Raw genomic sequence first — 25,219 nt, 5'->3', positions numbered from 1 at the left:
CTCAACACTAACCCTCTGCCCTCGCTCCGCTCCAGACACAGTCCCACTGCTCCTCCCTGCCAGGTTCTCCTGCCTTGGGGGGGGGGGGGGCTTTGCAAGGGCTGTCTGGTCCACCTAGACTGCTGTTCCTCTTAAGCTCAGGGCTCACTCCTTCCCTTCCTTCAAGTGTCTGCTCAGATGTCCCTTATGGATTGAATGTTTGTGTCCCCCAGATTCCATATGTTGAAGCCCCGAACTTCAAAGTGATAGCAATGAGGAGGTGCCTTGGGAGATGGTCAGGGTGGGCTGAGGTCATGCGGGCAAGGCCCTGGAAATGGGACTGGTGCCCACATGGAAAGAGACCAGAGAGCTCATTCTCTCTTCCCCCTGCACCCCACCCGTCTCACCTGGGCCAGACCAGGAGGAGGGCCCTCACAAGGCCCTGACAAGTGGGCCCCAAGCTCTTGAAGGTCCAGCCTCCAGAACCAAGAGAAAAAAAAATCCAGTTTTAAGAGTTTTTTTTTTTTAATTTCTTTTTGGGGGGGTGGTAATTAGACTTATTTACTTATTTATTTATTTTTAGAGAAGGCACTGGGGAGTGAACCCAGGACCTTGTGTATGCTAAGCATGCACTCTACCACTTGAGCTGTACCCTCCCCCCAACATCCACTATTTAAGCCGCCCATTCTGTGGTGTTTTGTTACGCAGCTCGACCTGACTGAGATGTAGGTCTCTGTGAGGCCCATCAGCTGCTGTATTTACTGCTACGTCCTGCCCCACCTGACACTCCCAACCCCCTACCAACCTGCTCCCTTCCAGCCTCCTAAAACGCATGATTTGCTTTCTGCAAATTTATCATTTCTCATTTGTTTCGTTCGCTGCTGTGCCCCTAGAGCTTGGACAGGGTTTGGCACATAGGGGCTTTCAGGACAGTGGAATGAGTAGCAAGTGTTTACTTAGTGCCTACTGTGTGAGGACCTGGGTGCATTTTCAGGCACTGTTCCTTCAGGGCTGTCCCCAGCATAGGAAGTACTGGCCACCCTCCAGGGACTGTGGACATTGGGCCTCAAGAGAAGGTGACCACCACCAACGTCACAGAGCCTGGAGGGGCAGAGCCAGTGTCAGGATGGGAAATCAGGGCTGTACATGTGTGCCCACACCGGGGGGCGCTATGGGAAGTCAGGCTTACCCGGCCAGCCCTTAGGGGGTCGAGCTGAGCACAGCCAGAAAAGAGACAGACATAAAGGCAGACTTGTCCTCATGCCCCGAAGCCCCGATCTGTCCATCACAGGTGCCTGGCATGTGGGTGGGCTGCAGGCACCTGCTGAATGCACGGACAGACAGTGATGTGTCTACAACTCTAGACCTCCCCAGGGCATGAGCTGTGACCTTGTCCCTGCCAGGAGCTCTTCCCAGGACCACCAGTGGGTCTGCTTCCCAGATGGGGACACTGAGGCACTGCTAGGTCAAGTTACTACGTCAGCTGACCAGGATGTGTGGAGCCAGGGCGAGAGCCTGCAGCCGAAACTGCCAGTTAGATGTTATACTGTGTACATCCCAACCTCCCATCATGGCTGAACCTGCTTGTCCAGGGACTCCTCTGCTCTGGGCCCAGGACCCCCGCAGCATGAGCAGGGGAGGCAGGGCAGCCCCACCCTGGGCACAGAGGACAGTTCAGGGCTGACTGCCTCCTCCCGTGCACTGATTATGTTGTCACGCCAAGCAGGCGCAGTAGGACCTCAACCAGCACGCTCCCCCAAATCCTGTGCCCTCCCGGGACAGCCACCTGGGCAGACTGATCCTGGTCCAGGCAGCAAATGGCAGGGAGGTGCCCCCTCCCACCCAGATTCACTCTGAGCCCTCTTTGCTGGGGTGTGGGCAGCAGGGGCCATGAGTTGGGCTCTGGCTCCTCCTGCATGAAGTGTCCTCGTTTTTATGATAGAAAAAAATGTCCCTAGGCCTGGCCTCCAGCCGGCCAGCCACCACCAGGCCTGCCGCCCCACCACGGGCCATGCCTCCTGTCCTGTGTCCATACTGGCCACAAAGGCCACACCCACAGGCTTCTTCCTGTTCTGATGCAGCCCAGGGCTCCTACCTCCCATGGAGGTGCTTACCTGGCCCCCTTCACCTCCCTGCACACTCACAGGCTCCGGATGTGCAACTGTCCCATCTGCACCCCCAGGGACAGTTTCCAGAAGACAGGCACCCGGCTTTCTGGAAACTGGGCCAGCTTACCGCCCACGCTCTGTATGTGCCAAACGAACGAGTGAGTGAGGGATGAATCAATGAAGCCGCTCCAGCAGACAGCCTAGCCATGGCTCCCTCCACGGGCCTTGCCCGAGCAGGGGTCTCCTCCGGAGCCACCCAGACTCAAGGTGCTGGTCGGCCTCCAGCAGTTGCATCCCAGGGCTGGGGCACCCAGGGCTGCCCAGAGCCCTCAGACCTGGCTCTGCGGGCCTGGGTGGGCCACCCCAGCCACTGTCCTCCCAGGGGGATGGCCTCTTCCCAGCGTCTACTGGCAGATTGGTGGGCGGAAGCTGCCAGGGGCCCTGGCTGGGAAGGGTCTGGGCACCGGGCAGGGCAGAGGAGCAGGCATGGGGAAGACAGAAGCTGCCTTGTTCCTGCACGGCCTGGCCGGTCACCAACCCTGAGCCCCCCCCTTCCCTCAGCTCAGAGAAGGCAAATGCCGGGAGATGCAGGGCTGGGCCACACCTCTCTGGGAGCCTTTCCAGATGCTGGGCCCATCCCTGCCCCCACCTGCTGCTGGGGTTCCCAGAGGGTGGCCTCGCAGGGCCAGCTGCCCGCCCTCAGAAAACCCCAGCCTGAAGGGCAGATGTTGGCCTGGACAGGCTGGGTAGGGTGGGGAGAAAAGGGGGCCATACTCCATCCTATCCCCACTGACCACAGCACCCCCAAAACAAGAGTGGCTGAGGGCCCCAGAAGGGATCTCCTGTCCTCAGCCTCTGAGCCAGGTGACACAAGCCCCCATCTCTCATACAGGCCATCGTCAGAAACCCAGGAGCTTCACAGCACAGGAGTCCAAGACCTGACACCACGGCTGGCTGGCCTCCCAGCCTGGCTCTGGGCAGGCCAGCAGGGCTTGGAGGCTGGGGCAGGGTGGGCACTCTCAGGGACACAGCATGAGGGATCTGGACCAGAATCCCTGAAAACTCAAGAACCACAGGGACTCTGTGGGCCAGTAGGGGACAGCTAAGTCCCTGCCCAGAGCCTGCCCCCACCCACCTGCAGGAGGCCAGCTCAGTGCGGCCCCCTACCCCAGTGCCCATATTTATTAATCTGTTTACTTTGCAGTGAACGTCCTGTCCTGGTCCGAGTAGCATCTCTGACCTGTATGGGGCAACCAGCAGCCTGTGAATGAGGTCATTGTACCCACCGTGGCTGGTCTGAGGCCTCGGCTGATGAATACCCAGCGCACCTCCCTCCACCTCAGATGATTCAGCCCCTCCCTCCTACCACCAGCCCCCTCCCACTGGGCTCCCACAGGAAGGCCTCCCCCAGGCCCAGCCCCCAGCCTGGAGCGGGATCTTGGGCTCCAGAGGGGTGGAGCAGCGAGGGAGAGGCAGTGAGCTGTGGTGATAAACCCAGGGACTCATCAGGGTGGCCCCAGAGCCATGAAGAACTGGCCTGAATGCCCCTTTGCCCGTGCTGTCCCCCACCTTTTAGTCCCCCGATTCTGACCCGCCCTGGGGAAACAGCCCTATCTGTGCCCCAGCACCTGTCATTCACCCACCCCTATTGTGAACTGGGCTGGTGAGTGGGGCTCAGATGCTGACAACCCCCAGGGACAGGACTCCACACCTTCCGAGGGGCCCCTTCCCTCACCCGGCAGCCATCAGAAATTCCCGTTTAGGGACAGAGCCCACCAGCCCCAGCACGAGGCAGTGCCCACTGGCCCCCGGGCAGCTCTCCTGCCACAGCCCTGCCCTCCGAGGCCCCTGCATCCCAGGCTGGAGTCTGAGCCTGTCAGGGAACAGGATTCCCACCCCTCCAGGCCAGGAACTCACCTTGGGCCTCATAGCCAGCCAGGTCTGGCTTCTCCGCGGCCGCCGGGCTGGACAGCCGGCCCAGTGCCAGCTGCAGCTGCGCCACGTTCACACGGGCCGTGAGCTCCCCGCCGCGGTCCCCAATCTGTGGTTAGGCAGGGCCCGGTCAGCGGGCAGGTGGGCTGGGAGGCCCTGCTGTGAACTCCCACTGGACCGCCACGATCCTGGGGCCTCCAAGGGAAATAAACTGGGCCCCTCTGGGCCCTAGAGTGGACTCCAGAGGTGTCCCTGGGTGGGAGTGGCCTCAAGAGCCCCAGACAGCCCCCCTTCACAGCCCAGCCTGGCTGTGCCATATGGGGCCCTCCTTCTGGGAGCCCTCGTGGCAGAAAGGCCGCATGCTTAGCCAGGAGCAAGCCAAAGGAAGGGTGGGGCAGGAGGGACCTGCGCGTGGGGCCCCAGGGCCACTGCCCGCCCTGCCCGTGCTCGGAGGGACATGGCGGCTAGCCCTGCTGGAGGCCCCAGTGGAGGGCTCTCCAGACCAGGACCTCCCCGACTCGAGCTCTCCGGCTCCTCCCCATGTCCACCACGGCACCTGTGGGTCCTGCCCGCCCATGGACTTTGGCCCATGGCAGGTCTGGACAGGCGCTGGGGGTGTGCCAGAAGGAGGCAACACAGCTCTGCTCCCGGGGGTGTGGTGGGGGCTGAGGAGCAGGATGGGGTGAGGTGAGGACAGGTCAGGAGCCGGGAGCCAGAGTTCACCTGTGATGATGCCCTCAGAGACCCTGCCCGTCCTCCCTAGGAAGGTGTGAGGGCCCTTCCCTGGTTGAGGGCCCCAGGGAAGACCCCCCCAGGGCCACCCCCCAACAACCTCCGGTAGATCCTTCCTCCTTGGGTTTTGGACACAGGCCTTCCATGGCCCAGCCTGGCCCAGTTCAGTCAGGGACAGAGGCACCTGCCTGTGGCTACCCAAAGGTGCTGCTCACACTCTAGGAGCAGAAAACAGGCCCCTGCTCCCTGCTCCCTGCTCCCCCCGTCCCCCGGGACTATAGCAGACAAGCAGCCACCAGGCCTCTGAAGGCCCAGGGTAGCTGGGCCCCATCACGGTGCACAGCACAGCCAGGAAAGGACGGGGAGGCAGTCCAGGAAAGAGCCCAGAGCACACAGAGGCACCTGGCCCAGTCTGGAGCGGGCTGGGCAGCACCTGGGCAGCCTCCAGTGCCGGCCGAGGGCAGGGTTGGGGGCAGAGGTGGGCAGGCCGGGCTCACCTCCTGGGAGATCTCCAGGTGCTTCTTGGCGAAGGTCAGGGCCTGTGCTGGGCTCCCCATGGATACGTAGGCATTCCCCAGACTCCAGCACGCCCGGCTCTCGCCCACTCTGCAGGAGAGGGAAACTGAGTCCATGTCTGTGCCACCCAGGCCTGCTAGCCTCCCTCCTAGTCTGGCCAGCCCAAGCCCTGCCTCCAGGTGGTTAGGCCCATCACAACGTGAGGTGGGAAGGCAGGGTAGCTTGGCAGGGTGTCAGGGGCTGCCCATGGATGGCCCAGAGTTCCTGGTGTGGCCTTGACTGCCCCCTAGTGGCCAGTGAGGCTCTCACCCCTGTGGCTCCCTCCACCCTGGGCAGCAGTGACCTCATTCCCTTGGATCATTAATTTTTAAATTGAGGTAAAAATAACAGCACGAAAATGTAACCGCTGTAAACGCACAACCCAACAGCGCCACACACGTTCACAGCCTGGACCCTTGCCGCCATCTAGGTCCAAAGCATCACCCAAAAGAAAAATCACAGGCCACTGTAAGCCTCCTGGCCGAGCAGCTTTTTAGGAGCTCCCTCCTGTCCACCAGCCATGAGAGAAACCCGGCCAGTGGCTCTGAGTTCTTGAGCTGCAGCCGCTGCCCCACAAACACACTTCTGTGTGTTCAGGAGTCTTCGGTCAGCCTGTCTGTCTCCCCACGGAGACTAATATTTGCATAGACACAGAGACAGAAGGGGAAGGGAGAGTGTTCCAAGGGGCAGTGGGCTGAGGACTAGGGCACAATCCCCCAAGCTTGTGCCAAGGGTCACTGTGAGCTCACCCAGTCTTACTTAGAGGGCTGCGTGGCCCAGTGACAAAGGCTGAGCCGAGGGGTGCCGTCAGTGGTCGGTGGCACCTCAGATGCAGACCAGTGAGTCTGAACTGCAATCAGCTTGCAGTTCAGCCCAGGAGCCTGAAGGGGCTGTCGGGAGCCCTCCAGTCTGGGCCTGCCCACCCCCGAGTCCCCGCGGCACACACCTGTCAGCCAGCTCCTGGGCGATGAGCAGGTGCCGCAGGTGATACTCGGCAGCCCGCTCGTAGTCCTGCAGCAGCGTGTACGTGTTGCCCAGGCTGTAGCAGGCCTGTGCCTCCACGGCCTGGTCCTTGAGCTGCCGGGACAGCTGCAGCGTCTTCCTGCACAGGGGGTGGGGAAGTCAGCCCCCAGGAGGGAAACTTTCAGTATCCCCCCCCTGAGGGGGCAGGGCACCACTCGTGCTCCCACGAAGCCCCCTTTCCAAGGGGCAGATGGTGGGTGATGGGGGAAGCAGCCCTTTGGCCCAGAGGCCTCCAGCCCTAGGATCCCACTGGGGGTTTCTCTGGCTTTACCAGTCTGCCCTTCCAGGGGGGTCTAGAACCCCCCACGTGGCCCCTGGGGAGTCTGGGAGGGCAGACCTTGGGGTGGGCGTTTCCGTGGCCTGGTGTCCAGGCACCCTCCTAGGCCCCACCCTCTCCCTGGCTGGGCAGCGCGGGTGGGCGGGGCCTGCCTACTTGTAGTACTCTGCAGCCACGTCGAAGCGCCCCAGGAAGATGTGGGCGTTCCCCAGGTTGCTGTAGGCCCTCCGCTCTGCTGCCTTGTCTCCAAATTCCTTAGCAATGGCCAGGCGCTGAGGACATAGACATGAGGCCCGGGTGGTTGTGGAGCAGCCTGGGACCCGATGTGGATGGCAGGTGCTGCCCCGCCCAGCACGGTCAGCCTGATGTCTGTGTGCTCAGAAGGGCAGCCCCGGGAGCCCCAGCACCAAGCCAGACAAAGCCATGCCACTCTGCCCCAATACTGGGGCGATCCCGCCGCTGCCACGCTGTGCACTCACCTCCTTGTGGAAGGCGGTGGCCTCTGTGAAGCTCCCCAGCAGATAGTGCGTGTTGCCCAGGTTCCCATAGGCCCTGCCCTGGGCCGCCCGGTCGCCCAGCTCCTTCACCAGGGACAGGTTCCTCCTGGGGGCCGAGCCTGTCTGAGCTGTGTCCCAACCAGCGACCACCCACCCAGGCTAGAGGATGCTGAGCAGGTGGCCTCACCCTCCCAGAGTTGTGTTCCCGAAAGAGGGTGGCTGGATGCTAAGCTCCAAGGCTCAGGTCAGGGGCTCCCCAACCCCCGACTCATTTTCAGATGCAGCCTCTGAAGGGGAGGGTTCTCCCACACCTGGGGGCCTGGCCCAACTTTCTTGCCCTTCTTCCAGCCAAATGTTTTAAAACCCCGCACATGGCTGTGGCTCCGCAGTTCCCTGCCTCTCTCCACTGCTGTGTGTCATCAAGAGGTGGGAAACGCCCGGGCCTGGTGAGTCCCACCAGGCTGAGGATGGGTGGGGTGGGGGGGAGGAGAGTGCTCTGAGCCTAGGGCTGCCCAGGTCCCTGTGTTTGTGAATCTCGTGGACAAACTCGCCCTGCTCACTCGTAGAACTCCGAGGCCCGGCGCAGCGTCTCCCGGACGGCAGGGGACAGGTGCCCAGGGTCCTGCGCGGCGTTCCAGGACAGCTGCTTGCCCTTGGCGTGGTACACGTTGCCAATGTTGTACAGCGCCCTTGCCTCCCCGACCTGTGGGTGACACCGAGGTTTGGGGGGGGTGTCTCCAAAGCCACAGTCCCCAGGAGCCAGCCGCTCAGGCTGTGTGTCTGCAGAATGGGTATTCCCACCAGCTGGCCCACCGTCCCGCTCTTCCTGGGGCCCTGAAAGCAAGGGCCCACGGGGTGGCATCACTGACTCCAGACACTAAGGTAGGGGTCACGGGGAGGGAGGGACCTGGCCCCACCCCTCCTGGGCTGCCCCTCCCTGGTGCCCAAGAGTAAGGTTCTGGCTCCACTCCACCACCTCCTGCTGTGACCTGGGTGAGTCGGTCACCTCTCAGCCGCAGTCCCCTCGCCTGGACAGCGGCAGGGAGGCTCATCTCACAGGGTCATGGGGGGAGGACACAGAGCACGGCTGCTCCACCAACGTCCGCCCCTCCAGCCAGGCCTCCTCCTGGAGCCGGGCCCCCAGCCCTCCAATCCCAGAAAGAGTGACTAGACAAGGGTGTTGGCAGATTCGTGGGAAGGTCGGGGGAAAGGCGAGCTGGCACAGAAGTGACGGACTGGGAACCCCAGCCTGGGGAGCCGGGCCTCAGACCCACGATGTCTGTGTGAGCTGGAAGTGCCCTCATTTCCAAGAGGACCATCCTTCCATCTTTATCCCGTGGTGGGAGAGCGTGGGGCTGCGAGTGGTGTCATCTGTGGCCCCAATCCCAGACCCTGACAGGGGGCACAGGTCAGGGGCTGCTGCCCACCTTGTCCCCCTGCTCCTGTGCGATGTCCAGGTGTCGCTGGCAGCAGACGACAGCCTCATCAAAGCGGCCCAGAACCTTGAGTGTGTTGCCCAGGTTCCCGCTGGCTTTGGCCTCCCCCATGCGGTCGCCAATGGTCCTGGGGGGCAGGGAGGAGTGAGGGGCCAGACCAAGGACTGGTGGGGACCCTGAAACCAGCAGGGAGCCCGGTGAGGGTGGCAAGGGCCTGGGGGGAATGGGAGCCCACAGCCCCTGGGATGATGCTGGGCTGGGGTCCCGTAGTGGGTTGAGGCCCAGCACAGAACCGATCTTTGCTGGGCCAGGTCTGGGGTTGGCACTTGAGCAGCCTGCAGCTGCTGGGGGGCTCAGGGAGTCCCCTGGATGCAGGAAGGGAGAGTTGAGCTGCCTTGCAGGGAGTTTACAGTAACTCGTTCAGTGAATGTTTGCTCTGTGCCTGGCTGGGTGCTGAGGACAGGGCTCACTGGCTAGTGCAGAGGGCCTGTGAGCAGGGTTGGAGGGGAGCCCCGGGAAGCCCTGGCCAAACCTGGGAGGCCTGGGCCTCTGATGGGGCATTTCCTGCAGGCCTGAAGGAGCAGGAGTGGGCAGGGAACATGCAAGGGGAGGTTATTCCAGGTGGGAACAGCATGGGCAGAGTTCTGGAGACCAGAGGAGAACAGAGACACTGGGGAATGTTGGGGGTGAGAGGCTGTGGAGTAGGTGTGGCCAGCAAGGAAGGGGTCAGAGTTCATGGTGGGAGGAGGAAGGGGCCCCAGGGACAAGACCACTCCATACAGGGCAGGTGGGGAGGTTGCCCTGAGCCCCCCAGAAACAGGCAGTCCCAGAGACAGGCACACGCACACAGACACACAGACACGTGTGCTTACCCAGACATGGAATGCTGGGCCACGCCCACGCTTTTGGATACACTCACAGGAGTCTCAGCTTAAACACAGCCCCTGGGGGCACCTCTGAATCCCCCCCCAGGCTAGGGGTGCCCCTCTGGGTTCCCGTGCTCACACTGGGAATGCCACTCCCCAAGGGCAGGGCACCCAGACCCTACCCAGTGGCCGGCCCAGCAGGGGAGGGGCAGCCAGGCCACCCGCCCCGCGCCCCCGCCTGTGGCTCACCGGGCGAGCAGCAGGTCGTGCTTGTGGTACTCCAGCGCCCGGGCGTACTCCTTCAGGTAGAAGTAGGCGTTGCCCAGCTGGCTGTAGATGGCGCTCAGCGTTTTCAAGTCCTCAGTGCCTACCTGCACAGCGGCCTCAAAGAAGGCCACACCCGCCTTGAAGTCCCCCGCCTTGCACAGACGCTCGCCCTCCAGGGCCAGCTCCAGGCACGAGGCCTCCATCCTGGGCAGAGAGAGGAGTCGTCACAGCCTGCCTCTCACGCCGTCGCGTCTGGGGCCCCGCGCTCCTCCCTGTCATCACTCGGACCTGGGCCCCTCGGATGGCGGCGGCCAGCCCCATGCCAGTGGGGGCAGACCCAAGTCTCTTTTTGGATAAACTCTTAGAAGAGCACTGGGTCCGGCAACAGGCCCCACCCGAACCTCACTGTGCGCCCTCCTCTACCCGGGGGCCCAGAGTGCCAGAGCACCATGTGAGGCTGCGATGACAGTCAAACCCTCAGCCTGCGGAGGCCAAGCTGCAAACACTGCCTCTGTCCCCTGAATCCCAGCCGACAGGACAAGGGCTGCCCCTGGGGCAGGTGCCACACGCTGTCTTCCAGAGTGGCTGCGGTAGCCTGGGGGCAGGCCCTGATCCCCAACGAGGACGACCAAGGCCCAGAGGGTCATGGACAGTGCCACAAAGGCAGGACCCAACCCAGCCCCGCCTCCGCCCTGCATCCTCAAGCAGGGGGACCCCATGCTTCAAGCTCTCGTTGGGGGCCTGGGGCTCAGCCATCACCTGTCCTCACCTCCCATACTCTGGGGAGCATGGCTGCATCTGAGCTGATGTCCTGTCTTGGGGCAGGAAGGGGGTTTGTGGGGGGAAGGCACAGGAGCAGCCAGGGAGAGGGCCCCCCCATGAAGAGCAGGCGGCACCCCTGTCCCCGCCCGGTGACCACACAGCAGGTGAGCACCCCGGAAAAGCCAGAGGCAGCTCTGCCCGTCACAGGCTGCCAGATCCTCCTCCTCTTACGCCCACTGCTTTCTGATGTCAACAGAGTAATTTAAAACATGCACCCCAAACAGCCCCGTTGCACCCCAAAGCCCTCCCCTTCTCTGTGTTGTTAGAATAGTGGAATAATCAGGAATTACTGGGGGGAAAACCAATGCATTTCCTTAAAAAATAAACAAAATTGTCCAGAGCAGTGCTTTTCAACCAAAATGCCCCTTTGATACAAAACCACAATGCTCCATTCACTCTTGTCCCTGTATTATCAAGAACACGGGGCACTTTCAACTTTTACAAATGATAAGGACGCCTCGGGAGTGGGCTGGGGCAGGGCTGGTGAACCCCTTGAGAAGCTGAGCCCTGCGCCCTGCACCCATAAGCTCAGCGCTCTCTGCTGGGGAAGGCCTCACCTTCTGGGCGCCCCTTGTCCAGCCACCACTCCCCAACATCAGGGTCGCTCCTCCTGGGAAAGTAGGCTCCTCCCCTCCTGGAGGATGCAGGGCTGTACTCACAGACCCCACCAACCCCCCACCATCTCCCTGCCTCCCAGGGCCTGCAGTGGATCAGGGGATTCATTCAAGCAGAGCCCAAGTGGCCTCACTGAGAACCGGGGTCAGGGATATGGCCTTGACACCAGGATGCCAGCCCCTGGGGCTCCCTACCACCATACGCTGGAGCCTTGGCAGCCACCTTGCCCAGCGCTCTTGGTAGAGCCATTCAGATGCCACGTCGCAAGAGCCCATGGACAGTCCTACTCCCATCACCAGGGCCACACACGGGGCTCCCTGTTTAGGGCCTGCTTGTCCCTGCCCAGCTGCTCACCACACTGTCTGACATCGCGCAGCCCTCTCCTCCCAGGGGACTGTAGAGGAAGGACTTGGGGTCTGAAATGTGGGTATTTTGGGAGTCCCATGGGCTCTGGCAGATCTGATTAACGAGGCGGCCTCCCCCCACCCCACCTTCCTGCCTGGAGAGGTGGCATCAGTGGCTCAGAGCAGAGGAGGTTTCTGGCTTGGGAAGGGCCCTGGGCCTAGAGGCCAAGGGGACATGGGCACAATGGGGGTGTCCGATGCAGTCATCGCAAATCACAGATTGGGGATAGCTAACAGGGGCCCTGCAACGAGAGGAAGCCACCCAGGGAGGCATCAGGCAGGGTGTCCTGGGCTAGAAGCCCCCGGCCCTCCCTTGTCCCAAGAATCTCCAACTGCACCTTGACCTCCAGCCCAGGCCCCATCCCCAACCTGGTCACTGCCCGTGGCCAGGTGCCAGGCGCACCTCTTCCTCTGAAGGTTTCTCATCTTCTGCACGTACAGCCACAGCTCCAGGCCCACAGGCAGCAGCAGTGGGCGTGGACGGGGGGCGCCGTACACCACTTTGCACACAGCCTTCTCGGCCAAGCTCAGGGCCACAGGCTGGCCCTCCGTGGTGGCAGCTGGCATGACAGGGCTCTGGGCCTCCCTCCTGGTTGGCCAGCCCGCTCCCCACCTTGGCTGTTGGTCCTGGGGGTGCGCCAGCCTCAGGGTCCCCTGCATCCTCCGACCCTAGAGGGCTGGGCTGAAGGCTCTGGTGGGCTCAGCTCTGGGAGACCCCTGGCCCCCTGGCAGGTCGACCAGGGCCTCCCAGGGCCTGCGGTGGATCAGGGGATCAAGGGCGGCTCAGAGCCAGGATCAGCACTGTCAGCAGGGCAGGCGGGCGGGGAGCCCAGAGGGAACCTTTACTGATGGGCGGGTGCACAGCAGGGGTGCAGAGGCAGTGCCCCGCTCCCGCTGGCCCTGATTAGGCAAACTTGTACCCAACTCCGGCCCTGTGGCCAGTTCTGGGCCAGAGCCTGGACAAGCAGCATAGAGGAGCACTGGGCACCTAGTAGGCGCTGGCTCAGCGTTCATAAGAGAAGGAAAGAAGGAAACACAAGTGTGCCCCCCCGCCCTCCTGCCTGTCTTGGCAGAGGGCAGGACCCTGGGCAGAGCTCTCCGCCTGGGGAAGCTCCCTGCCTGAACAGAGCTGGGATTCGGCAAGGTCTGCACTTGGCCCCGCCCGGTCCTCCTGGAGGCTCCACCCTGCCTCCCCAGACTGTGTCCTCCCCAACTCTGCAGCCTGGCCTGGCCTCAGCACAGGTGTCCCCTGTCCTGTATGCAAAGAGTCAACAGGTAAGCCTGGGGGCCAGGCCACCCTGTTAGTCCCCGACCCTCTGGGGAGCTGCTGGGCTTGCCAGCACCTGACCATCCGAGGTGAGCTCCCAGCCCCAGGTCTAACCTGGGTGCGGGAGCTGGAGGGGCCTGGGGCTGGGGAGCTTGGGAGGAACAGACACCCCCTCAGCTCCTTTCCTGAAACCTCCCAGTTCCCTCTGCCACCTTCTCAGCCCAGCTCCCAGCTCCTCCAGCCACCATGGCTGATGAGAGGCCAGACAGTGTGACCATCCCCGGGCAAAGGGGGTCGGAGCAGTGGGGGTCTGCACTAACATCCAGCGACAGAGAGGGGGCTGCAGGGCTCAGTCAGGGCAGAGTCGTGGAGAAAAGTCTCAGGCCTCTCATGAGGGCCTCCCCCGCTGCTCCAGCCCAGAGCCCCTGGGGTCCCCTGGGCCCTCAGAGGCCCTCTCTGCCCCACCGCCAGAACACTTCCCTTCTCAGGGATGGGCCTCGGGATGAGAGGGAGCTCAGCGAGCCTGCCCAGCCAGAAACCTCGGGACAGGGAGGGAGGCACGGTCCTGGGTTCAGGGAGAACTAGAAAGCCTGCTCCCCCAAGACCACCCCCGGGTCTGAGCAGAGGCAGGTGGGAGGGTGTGGAGTCCGGGGCAAAGGCTGCCCCGGATGTAGGACCTCGAGGTCAGCATTAGCCCATGAGGCCCAGCAGGCACTGCCGCTCTGGGCGGGGGAAGTCTGGGAGTCCTCGAAGGGGCTGGGTGGGGGGATGCAGAGTTGGGAGGATGAGGTCCCAGGCCACCCATCTGCCCACAAAAGGCCCTGCTCCCCAGGGCATCCAGGCCAGGGTGCTCTGCTCCCTACCCTGAGGCCTCTGTCCAAAGCGGCTTTCCACCCGCTAGGACAGCTCAGCTCAGGGCGCAGGGCAGGGCCTGGACCATCTCTTTGCCCTGTTCCTGTCGACGAGCTGAACGCCCGAACTCTGCACACGCACAACCACCCCAGGCCCCCCCTCCACCACCCAGCACCCTGTGGGGCCCTGCCCAGGCTGGCTGGGCCCACTTCCTTGCTCAATGAAGAAGATTCTGGAGCTTCTGTCTCTCCACACCACCTCTGCAGGCCTGTGGTATGTGTTGTCATCTGGCAAGATGCTCAAGTCCACTGGGGACCCACTGGGGCTGCAGCCACCCTAGGCCACCAGCTCCAGTGTGGTTCTGCCGAGCCGGCCTTCCCTCCCACTACCCTCTGCCCATTCTGCAGGGCTGCTGGGGCCTCCAGAAGGCCTGTCTACCCAAGGGCTCTCAGGGCCCCGGGGCTGAGGTCTTACCTCCCCCTTCACCAGCCTTACCACCCAAACCCTGGGAGGGGGCATCCTTCCCTCCTAGGATTTGCCACCTGGGCTAAACAGATGCTTAATTGTTCATCCACAGGCCTCCACCTCCTGGGGAGAGAGCTGGCCCACCACCTCAGAGGCCTCAGGGACCAGTCTGCCCACCCCAGCCAGGCCACATTCACCCGTGAGATCCGCTCTCTGACATGGTGACTGCCCGGCGCATCTCTCCTTGAAAGTGGCTGACCAGGGTCGGCCTTCCCAGCAGCCAGACCGCAGTGGCCAGGAGGCAGGGCACTGTCTGCCAAGCTCCCGCCACCTGCCCACTGGCTCACCAGTTAATGAAGTGGTTATTGACTCCCCAGCGGCTGGCCTCACTGCTCTAGCCACACCATCCCCGCATCCCTCCCACCTGGGACCGCGCCTGAGACAGCATCCCAGGAGTAGCCATCAGCCCGGCCTCACCTGAACCATACTGCCCTGCTCTCTACCCTCTGCCTCCATGGGCTCCCCACCGGGGCTCCTGACTCCCCTTGTCTGCCTCTCCAGGCTGCAGGATGTCCTCTGGTGCCCACCGCTGAGGCTGGTCTCTGAGCCAGGCCCCCAGCTTCCACTGCCCAAGGCTGACTAGGGGCTGTGTCCCCATCAGCCCCTCTCTCTGCTAAATGCAATCACCCCTGTGCGGGTCTGTCATCCACACTCTGCTCACCCCTTGTCCCGCCACCCCCAGAGTGAAGCCACATTGACTCCCCTTCAGTTGGGGGGGCGGGTCTGGGAGCAGCATGGGACAGACAATGGGGTGGGTATAGAGATTACTGGAGAGGAGGGGTGGGAGGGCCACCCAGCCTCAGAAAGTGCCTGGGGGTCACACTTTCTGGGAGCCGGGGGCAAAGCTGGGTTGCACGGCCATACAGAGTGGGATGAGGGGTGGGATGACCCTGCCTGGGGCGCACCTTTAATGGGTCACCCCATGGTAGGGGTGCTATGCCTCTCTCCCCGTCCCAGACCCAGATAGGAGCCCTCAGCTGCTGGCCCGCAGGGAGCCAGGAGGCCAGGAGAGGATAGCCCATAGCTCCTCTACTTTTCAGGGGCTTCTTGGCCATCAGCCCCTCCCCCCCTCCCCCAGCCCCTCAGTCCCTCCCTTTCAAACCCCTGATCTGGGCAAACAGGCATCCCCACCCGACAAGACCCATTTGCCTCCCTGACCCAGTCCCTTCGTCAGGACCCACTGGGGGCACATTCACACTCAGGCCCTTCTCAGCGTGTGTTCCAAGCCCACTTCCCCTGGGACCCACTTGATAAGAGCTGAACTCATCTCACCAGGCAGGAATGTCAGTGTGGGAAGGGGAACCACCAGGCTGGGGGGAGACAAAGCTGCAGAGCCTGGCCTGGCCCCAAGGAACCCACATACACATTGGGGTTCTCCTGAAACAGCCATCCAGTGGGTGCTCAGAGCAAAAGGACCCAGTCGGCGGGCCATGCATGCGCCGGGCTGCCCACCCCCCGGGCTCCCACGCTGCAGGTGGGCTTCCCCAGACACGCAGGCTTTCAGGGGTCAGATGGTCCTTTGATGGCTTCCTGGTAGCCTCTGGAAGACAGCTTTAAACAGGAACTGCCCTGTCTATGCCTGGCCTCTGCTGCGCCCTCAGATCCAGACTCCCACGGACCTCCTCATAGGCCCTGAAGGAAGGCTTGTGGCCATGCACCCCAAACCTCTGTGGGGCTCGCCCCCTTGAGCTCAACTCAGGGCTCCACTTGCAAGCATTCCAGCCGGTGCTCAGGGCCTCTCCCAGCATTCACTCTGAGCTCTGGCCCTGCCCATTGAAGGCTCCCCTACAGTCCCTGCTGGACCCTGCCACCAAGCTCGCAGATGAAGTGACTAACACGGTGTGGACGCCATGCTCGGCTGCGTAGGGTCTCCCAAGGCCAAAGCTCAGGACGCCCCCTCCACCTACAGCTCCCCTATGCGCACAGACAGACAGACACACACACACACACAAGTCGGTGGCTGCCAGATCAACTCCTGTAGTTCTTTCAAAATCCCCTCTGTCCATCGGAGAGACAACCCTGGGGAGAGACATGCTGCCCCAAACAGCTCTCGATACCCATAGAGGGGCCTGGAGGGGGTCCTTTAGGACAGGCCTCCAAAGTCAGCAGCCAACAAACCCACCCGCACGCCCCTCCCCCTGCATGGGGCCCCGGAGCCAGGCCGGGGCTAGCGCTCCATCCCTGAGACCATACAATGGGGGCTGTGTCTCCAGCCAGCAGCTCTGTTCAGACCAAGGAGGGAGGGGCCATCAGGGCTTCATTCTGCATGGGTTGGGGGAGCACCCAGCAGAGGTTTGCTGCTGCTGGACTCCTGACTTGGGCTGGAGAATCCTCACAGGCCAGGCCGGGCCCCTCGAAGGATCAGCAGCCAGGGAGTCCCCCAGATCTTAAAGATGGAGCAGGAATGATAATGTCCTTCCAAGCTGGAGGGGCCTGTCACCACTGTGGGGAGCCAGGCCTGCCTCTGGGAGCTGCAGCGGGCAAACATCCCCAGCACTCATGCTGGCCCTGCTCTGCTGGACACTTGCACCTGAGGACAGGCCCTGGGAGAGCCTGTGCCTGCCTCACGGAACACCCTCGAACAGTCTGGAGTCACCAAGTAGGCACGCAGCCCTGGGCAGGGCCACCCTGTCATCCCTGACAGTACAGAGAAGAGCCCAGACCGCTGGCATCACCCATGAACCTGCCCGAGGCAGGTGCCTTTTCAGGCAGGCACACACCCACCTGGCTGGCTCTGCAGCCCCAATCCAGCCCCAGTCTGCCGGACCAGGGGCACCCGGTGGGCTGGTGGGGGCAGGGCCCCATCAATGACACAGCCTGGTCTCTTCAGATATGCTGTTCCCTGAGGACCCAGAGCAAGGCAGTAGAGAGGTGGGGCCAGGCTTGGGAGGGAATCTCCTGGCAACCCCCTCCACACACCTGCTGTGCCAGAGGGCCCAGCTGCCAGGAGGGCAGGGCTGGAGAAGCTGCCAGTCTCCCAACCCCTGTCCCTGGACCCTACGGCGGGGGCGGGAGAGTCCGGCAGGCAGCAGCCCAGCCCGGGGGCCCTTTCTGCCCACCCCCTAGTCCCCGGGCTCTCGCGGGCGTGGGCGGCGGGAGGCCCCAGCAACCTCTACCCTCGGACCCCCTCCTCCGACACCCGGGGCACCCCCACGCCGAGCCTCCCACCCCAGCACCCGCCTCCGGCAAACGGCCCCCCCAACCCCGTCGGCCCCGCTGGGAGGGGCGTCCGCGCCACGTTGCGCGCCCGCCAACGTCTTTGTTCCCGGCCAGCCGCTCCCGCCTCCCGCCTCCCGCGGTCCCGGCGGCCCGGGCCCCGCGCGTCCCCGCGCGTCCCCGCCGTCCGCCCTGCCCACCTGGAGTAGAGGCGCCGGGTCGCGCCGGGCAGCTCGTCGGCGGCGGCGGGCGGGGCCGGGCCCGCCATGGGGCCGGAGGCGCCGAGGGCCGCGGGCCGCGCGCCCCACGCTCGCGCCGCCCTGCGCCTGTCCGCGCTGTGCTGTCGGCCGTCCACCGCCCGCCCGCCGTCCGTCTGTCCGTCCGCGCCCGCGGGAGGCGCCGAGGAAGTGATGTGCGCGGCGCCGCCCCTCCCGCCGTGGCCGTGATGTCACCGCCGCCCGTGGGGGTGGGGGGGGCGCGGACCCAGCCGCCGGTCCCTTCTCTGTCCTCGCCGTGGGGGGAGGGGAGGACGCGGGAGGAGGGGGGCGGCCCTCGGCGGGGGGGGGGGGGGGTAGGGCGGAGCCTTCGAGCCCGCAGCTGGCACCGGCAGAGGGTCCGACCCCCAAACCCCCGCGGCGAAGGCAGGGGAGGGGTTGGCGCTGGCAGCGCTTCTGGGGGCTTCTGGGGCCTGTGAGGCCCCTGGGTGACAGTGCAGCCCTGCTGGCCTCCCCGCCGCTTTTCTTTCGCCCCTCACGAGGGGCCGTTGGAGGCCTCCCTGCCTTTGTTTGGCAGGTGACCCCTCCCCCCTCGGTGGTCGTCTGCCTCTCCTCCTGTCCAGCCCCCACGTGCCTCAGCCCGTTCTTCACACTGGCAGTGGGGTGCAGGCCACGGAGGATGCCCCTCTGCCTACTTTAGAGTATCCCCCATGTGGATTCGGGGTTTTGAGAGACTCCTGGCCCATTTACCAGGGCGTGTGTGGGAAGCTGTGGATCCTGCAAACACGTCACCCTCCCCCCTACCCATATCTCCCTTCTGAGATTTTGGGTCGCAGGTCCCCCTCCAACCTTGGTCTTTGGTGCGAAGTGGGGATGAATGAAAACTTGGAAGGATGCAGGTAGGGCAGCAGGGCTGTGCCCCCCCAACCCCAGTCTAGTACCCCAGTCCTGGGCCCCTTCCTCTGTGAATTCCTGGTAGCCCTGCTGGTCCTGACCGCCGCCGCCCCTGGCTCTGCACTCCTTGAGGGTCCCAGCTGGTTCTGTCCTGCCCCACTTCTCAATCTCGACCCTCCCCATGCAGCCAGGAAACTCCAAATTCTGGAAAAGCCGCTGTGACCAAATGGAACTCGGATGAACCTGGAAGAGGGAAATGGGCTACTTTTCTTGGGAACACCCCAGCCCCTTCCCGGAGAGCGACCCTAAGGCCAGGAAAACGCCAGGGCCACCCCGGCCAGACCCTCGGCAGAATGCAGCCCACAGGACACTGGCTTCAGGCAAAGGCAACGAAAATAAACACGAGATAAAAAAGGGTTGTTGGCCCTGAGCTGGTTTGTTTTTCCTGTGGAAGAGACAGTGGGATGAGAACCACCTGTGCCTGGAGCACGGCGGCCTGGGGCTCAGCCCACACACCCTCCCCCAATGACCACAGGAGCTGGGCAAGTCCTCACTATTGGCCTTAGCCACGGCCACCAGCTGGCCCCTGCAGGGTGGGTGGGGACTCAATCACTGCAGCCCCAGGCTTGCCTCCTCGGGCGCCCCTGAGCCAGCACCATTGTCAGGGCAGGGGCTGCCGTGGGCCCCGCCTATGCCAGTCCTGAGCTCAGTGTCCCTGGGAGGCCACTACTGTGGGCCCCTGTAGGTCCCCTGAATCTGGGGCCGGGTGCCTGTTGCCAGGAAGGCCGCCTTCAGTGATACAACGTGAATGGCGGAGTGAGGGAAAGATTCCTGGCCCCACAGGGGTCACTGCAGGGAGGGCATCTTCTTCCTTCCTTGGACCAGAAAAACTGGGCAGCTGGGTCCCTGGGCCAGAAGAGTCTCAGTTTTAAATCAGAGCATCTGCAGGAGGGGCTTGAACCCTCCTAGAGGTGCTATGCAGTGAGCTGGCCAAGGACTCAGGTCCTGAGTTAGGCCGAGGGGGACTGGAGCCCTCCCCACCTCTTACCTGCTGTGTGCGGGCCCAAGTCACTTTCCCCGTCTGAGCCTTGGTTCTGCCACCTATAAGTAGGATTCAGCAGCCCCTCCTGTAGGGGCTGGGAAGGACCACGGGCTTTGGACAGTGATAGTCACAGTGCCCAGCGCACAGTAAGAACTCAGGGAGTACCAGCTGTCGGGATAATGCTGTCCGTGGACTAGCACCTGGCCCCACTGGGCCCCTGCACACAGCCCTGGCTGGATGGGGAGACGCCCCTCCCACACAGCACAGAGGTGTGTCTTCTCCTGCCCAGAGGCCCGACAGTCTCCTGTCGAGAGGACCCACAAAGGAGGATGGCATGTGGACCTCCACCAGGTGACAGGCCCAATGTACGGTGCCCGTGTGGCCACTGATTTGTGAGAATGATTTTGCTTCGGCTCCACGGAGCACAGGGGCTGCTAGGTGACAGGTCAGGGAGTGGAGGAGCTCCTGGGGGCACTGACTCTCCATCACCGAAGCTGGCGCTGGGCCTGCTTCGCCTCCCCCCTCTAGGCTCCATTCACTTAGCTCACCCTCTCTGGCTTTTTCTCCCTCCCCCCGGCCTCCTGGGGGGCAGGGACCTGCTGTCTGTGCACATCTGGGCTCTGCATATACTCTCTTATAAGTTCCCTCTGTGACGCCTCGTGCACCAGCCCAGGGTGCGTGTCCCTTGGAGGCTGTGAGCACGCCCCCTCTACCCACCCTCAATGGGTCTCATCCCAAAGTAGCATCAGAGAGAAGAAAAACAACTTTACGTCTGGATGCGTCCTAGCCCTGGTCACAGCTCGGGGAGCAGGGCGGCAATGAGGTGGGCGGACGCAGACAGTCATGCCAGACCTTGTCCTGAGAGGCACCACCTCTCACAGGCTAGCCCACCACACTCAGAGTGCCAAGAGTTTAGTGCCAGCACACCCAGGGTCCTGCTCCTGGCGGTCGTCTGCAGAGCCACCTCCCCCTGAGGGCGCCTACTGCTCACCTGCCGGTCATCACTCGGCCCTCCCTGGCGTCCTGCCTCATGAGTGGACAGGGCAGTGATGCCATGGGTCACCAATCTAGGCCTCGGGGGAGCTGAAGTCAAGTCCTGGTTTCCTAACTCACCCCTCCCTAGTCCTGTCCCCTGGACAGGCTGGTGGGAGATGACAGGGGACACTTGCAGCGTTCTTCTGAGCCCTTGGGAGTGCAGAGGGCTGGACTCCTGGAGAGGGGTGGTCCTTCAAGGCCAACATGGACTCCAGATGAGGACCAGGCTGGGGGAAGTGGCCAGGCTGCCCCAAGCCATCCCAGGGACAAAGAACCAGCAACTGGGCTTAGACGGGATGTGCGACTTCCAAGGCCCACCCAGGCATTTGTGACAGCGAGGTATAGGTGGGGATGTCCCTGTGGTCTGCCTGGCAGCTCCCAGCCCAGGGCCTTCCTCCTACTCCCACTTCCCCGGCCCCTCCCCAGCAAGTCTGCTCCTGCAGGGCCCAGTGGAGGCTGGGGTCACCACCAGGGGCCACCAGCAGAGGTGCTAACACAGGACCTGAGGGAAGACATGGACAGGGAGGAGAGAGAAAGAGAGACCCAAACACACAGATGCATGCACACACGTCCGCACACCTATGTGTTTAAGTAAAGAGAGTGCTCATTTTTACCACCATTTTTAATAATCTCATTACTCTGAGAAAGATCTCATTTTTTGCCCAGTTTTGGTGTACATGCCCCTCCTGTTGCCCTAAAATCTCCAAGAAATCATCCACAGCCATTTCTCTCCTTGGGGACCTCAAAGTCCCTGGAGAGTGGGGGCTGCAGAGTGTGTAGTGGGTGTTGCAGGAAGCCCGGAAGGAAATGGTTTGTCCAACCACAGGGGCCTGAGCGCCTCACTGGGAGATGACGCGTGCCCAGGAAATAGCTGGAAGTCCGCGTGAGGCTGCGTGCCACCGTGTCATCAAGTGACACCTCGCCACGCAGCATTCCTGGAGTGCTAGCTGGCAGCTCTGTCACCCAGTTTATGTCCCCGGGGCCTGTGTGGAGGAGGCAGGCACACGTGAAGCAGGCGTATACTGTTCTGTCCACAGCAGGGCTCATCTGTGGCCTGTGTGACCAGAACCCCGCCCCCTCCCGGTCTGTGCCGCTCCGGCTCCCCTGCCCTCCCCACCACATCCTGGCAGACACAGAGTGCTGGAGAGAGGCACAGAGAGAGACAGAGAGGGAGAGACGGACAGAGACAGAGAGACCGAGGGAAAGACAGAGAGAGGGGAGCCTGTTCCGGCTCCAAGTTTCTGGGCTGGTTCCAGGCCCCCCAGCCCTTGGGTGTGGGGTGGAAATCTTTTAACATCAGCCTAAATCAAACAGAATTAGGAGGGCAAATCTGCCACCCCGATAAATCCAAGGAAAGCCCCAACGCAAACAGAAAATCCAGTGGATCTTTCCCTTTGTGGGGCGGGTTCTCTGCCCGTTCCGGGTGTGTGACGATGGATGGTGAGCCCAGACTCTCTGGGGTAGGAGGCCATGAGCTGCCAGCCTGGAGAGCAGGCTCCCGCCCCGCTGTGTGATGCTGGGCAACCCCATCTCTCTGGTACTTACCTCCCAGGCTTGCTTGGAGGCTGAACACATTAGAACAGCAACATGAGGCACAGTAGGTGCTGGTTAAATCCTGCTTGACGGAGTGTAGGCCTCTATCTTAGTCTCCGAGGGGCTGTCACAACAGATGACCACAACTAAGTTGCCTAAAATGACAGAATTTGTTCTCTCTCGGCTCTGGAAGCCAGAAGAATCTAGGTGCTGCTCTGCCTGGAGGGCCTAGCAGGCCTAGCAGGGCCTGCCTTTCCCAGCTTCTGGGGCTCTAGGTATCCTGTGGCTGTAACCAAATCATCCCCCCTCTGTCTCCAGCTTCATGTGGCCTCCCCTTTTCTCCTTGGGTCTATGTCTTCTCTCCTCCTGAGAGGACTTGTGTTGGATTTAGGGCTCATCCTAATCAGGGATGAGCTCGGGATCCTTAACTTAATTTCACCTGCAAAGACTGTTTTTTCCAAATAAGGTCACATTTACCATTGTAAGTAGATGTCTCTTTGGGGCCCACCATTCACCCCAGTACACTCACTCCTCAGTACACACTTACAAGAATTGCTATAGAACTTGGGTCATATAGCACATGTAGTTTTGTAGCCTCCTGCTCTCACTTAATGTGATGTTGTAAGCATGACCTGGACCTCACAGACACAGCTGAGAGTGGGGGCTGTATGGCATTTACCTCGTGGATGTGTCGCTGTAATTGAAGCAGGCCCCTACCGGTGGACAGAGGGCTGAGCAGAGCACCTGTGTGCTCCAGGTGGACAGGGACCTGCCGGAATCGCCGAAGCTCCCGGCATGGGGCTGATACATAAATGCTCACTGATGGATGGGAGAGCCTCTCTCTGTTTGGACCCTGCCCATCTAGAGTGTAGGGGAGGTGTGGGGCTTGGGGCACAGCAGGGCTCCTCACGAGTGGGGCCTCAGCCTTCCGCTGGGCCTCTCTCTTCTCTCTCAAATGGGAACCCGGTGAATGAAGTCTTGCCTGCAACGCCCTTGGCGTAGACCTGGAGCACAGCAGACACTCCACAAGGGACAGGTGTCGCTGTGAAATCTGCACTGACCACCTTGGACAGACTCCTGCCTGGCCTGCAGCTCCAGGCAGACGCAGGGGATCTTCCAGGCATGGGCTTCATGTGTGGGGCCAAGGGGCCAGGAGTTGCCTGCCCCTGGGATAGGTGCTCCATTTGGCAGCAAGACGAAGGGAGCCCAGGTGCCTCTGGTCACCAGTCTGAGGGACAGGAGCTGCCCTGCTGGCTGGGAACCTGGAAAAGCAGCTGAGCCCTGGGCCCTGCAGCTGGGGCCTCCACCCTTCAGTACCCCTCCCTGCCTCATCCTCATTGCCCCTGGCCTTGGCCCCTGGGCACTGAGTGCTTATCACCTGTGTGCCACCTGCCACACCTGGAGTGTGGCCACAGAACCTAGAGGATGCCTGGTCCCCATGACACCCACTTGTCCCTGTGGGAGCCCCGCACCCACCTGCCCTGCCTCTCCTTTGGAAGCCAGGCTCTGAAGGCTCCGCCTACTGCCACGTATGGAGGAGGCAAGGCCTCAGCCCTCGCCCTCCCCCTGGCCTCAGACACTGGCACCCCTAGCTAGGCCCAAGCAGCCAGGCAGACTGGAGGGGGACTATGCCAGCCCCAAGTCTGAGGCCAGGGCTGCAGGAGTGCCGAGCAGTGCCCAGGGAGAGCAGAGGATGCTCAGGGGATGTGTGGCTGCTTCAGGGGAAGGACTAGGGCAGGGGACAGGGAAGGCAACGGGCAGGGGACCCTGTTCAGGTCTGCCTGGCACTGAGAAGTGGTGTGGGGAGGGCTGGGGGGCACAGGACTCCGGGCAGAGCGGGGAGGTGGCCAGCTGCTCAGGGCACAGCAGGATCTGGAAGCTTCACCACAGGAGGGCTCGAGAGGCGCTAGTCGCCCCTCCCCCTTCGCCGCGTCTCAAGGTCCGCCCTAGACCTGCCAGCCAGGTGGGGCTGAGCCCTGAGACAGGCCCGCAGCAGCAGAAAGAGATGCCTGCCCCAGAGGGGTCCCCAAGCAATGTCCATCTGTCTGTCCGGCAGCAAGGAAGCGGAAGGAAAGCAGGAGAGTGGGACCGTGCCCCCTATGGACCTTTGCCCACACAAAGTCTCTTCCTTGAGCCTCGGCCCAGTAGTTCCCAGCCTAGGCAGCTGAGAGTTGCCATGGAAACCCCGCATCCTCCAGGGCGCCCTCTCCTGGCCCTTGCTGCTCAGCCAGTGGCCTCCTCTCCTAAGCCCGTGCGGCGCTGGGCGCTGGCTGAGCAGGGCAGGTCCGCAGATGACATTCCTTGTTGGTTAATCCTGCTTTGGGACAAGGATAGCAGGTCTTTTCCCTAATTTCTGAGTCATCTGGGAATGCTGGGCTCTGGGGTTTTCAGGTTGTTCTTGGTGTGGGGTCTCTGTGTCTGTGGCCCTAATTAGTCCAGGGGCAATGGTTGAGGTGTACGGGAGCAGCAACCTTAGTGGAGCAAAGCGAGGGGCCACGTGAGACCCTAGGGAGTCCCTCGTCCGGAGAGAGTCTGAGTCCTACTCTTCCTACCTGTGGTTAGCGCTGCCCTCCTTCTGACTGCAAATCTCCCAGAATGGGTATTTCCCAAAAGAGCTGTGTCTGGCCCTGGACAGCTTGAGGGGAAGCTGTAAGGAGGAAGGAGAGGTGGGAGTTGGGGCCTCCCTCCCCAGACACAGGACCCCAGGGCCAGGGTCCCTCCCTCTCCCTGCAGGACTGGTCAAAGCTCAGAGCCAGATTCACCAGGAATTAGGGAAAGAAGCTACTGTGAACCATCAAAAGCCCCCTTGGGCCCTGGTGGCCAACTGGACCCAGCTCGTGATGGACAGTCCTTGGCACGTCATGCTTGGTATCTGTCCAGGCATCCGTCTCAGGGCCCAGTAGCACTCCAGGACTTATTCAACAGGCATGTGTCTCAGTCAGGTCAAGCTGCATAACAAAACACCACAGACTGGAGAGCTTAAACACAGACATTTATTTCTCACAGTCCTGGGGGCTGGACGTCCAAGGTCAAGGCACCAGCCGATTCAGACCTTCTGGCTTGCAGACAGCTACCTTCTCATCATGTCCTCTCGTGGTCTTTCCTCTACCCATGAACGTGGCGGGGAGAGAAAGTGAGCTCTCTCGTGTCTCGTCTGGTCAGGACACCTATCCTATCAGGTCAGCCC

General features: G+C 62.4%; 1 protein-coding gene across 4 annotated transcripts in view; it reads right to left on the bottom strand.

Moving 5' to 3' along the window:
- GPSM1 (G protein signaling modulator 1) overlaps window positions 1-17,672 on the bottom strand; it is a 30,540-nt gene extending 12,868 nt beyond the window's left edge. For 3 of the 4 annotated variants that reach the window (XM_064490691.1, XM_064490692.1, XM_064490693.1), the window contains exons 1-9: window positions 17,514-17,672; window positions 9,655-9,876; window positions 8,531-8,666; window positions 7,664-7,806; window positions 7,086-7,209; window positions 6,763-6,878; window positions 6,253-6,408; window positions 5,249-5,357; window positions 4,005-4,128 (exon numbers count right to left, since the gene is read on the bottom strand). In XM_064490691.1, coding sequence (XP_064346761.1) covers window positions 4,005-4,128; window positions 5,249-5,357; window positions 6,253-6,408; window positions 6,763-6,878; window positions 7,086-7,209; window positions 7,664-7,806; window positions 8,531-8,666; window positions 9,655-9,876; window positions 17,514-17,581 — 1,198 coding nt within the window. In that variant the 5' untranslated portion in view covers window positions 17,582-17,672. Of the gene's footprint in view, window positions 1-4,004; window positions 4,129-5,248; window positions 5,358-6,252; window positions 6,409-6,762; window positions 6,879-7,085; window positions 7,210-7,663; window positions 7,807-8,530; window positions 8,667-9,654; window positions 9,877-11,916; window positions 12,472-17,513 lie in introns of those variants that run through there. The other variant, XM_010999855.3, reaches the window with a different exon arrangement.
- Between the last annotated feature and the right edge of the window lie 7,547 nt (window positions 17,673-25,219).

The sequence above is a fragment of the Camelus dromedarius genome, chromosome 10 (assembly GCF_036321535.1).
Source record: "Camelus dromedarius isolate mCamDro1 chromosome 10, mCamDro1.pat, whole genome shotgun sequence".
Lineage (NCBI taxonomy): Eukaryota > Metazoa > Chordata > Mammalia > Artiodactyla > Camelidae > Camelus > Camelus dromedarius.
The sequence above is the reverse complement of the archived record's forward strand: the minus strand, read 5'-3'. Positions and strand labels throughout refer to the sequence as shown.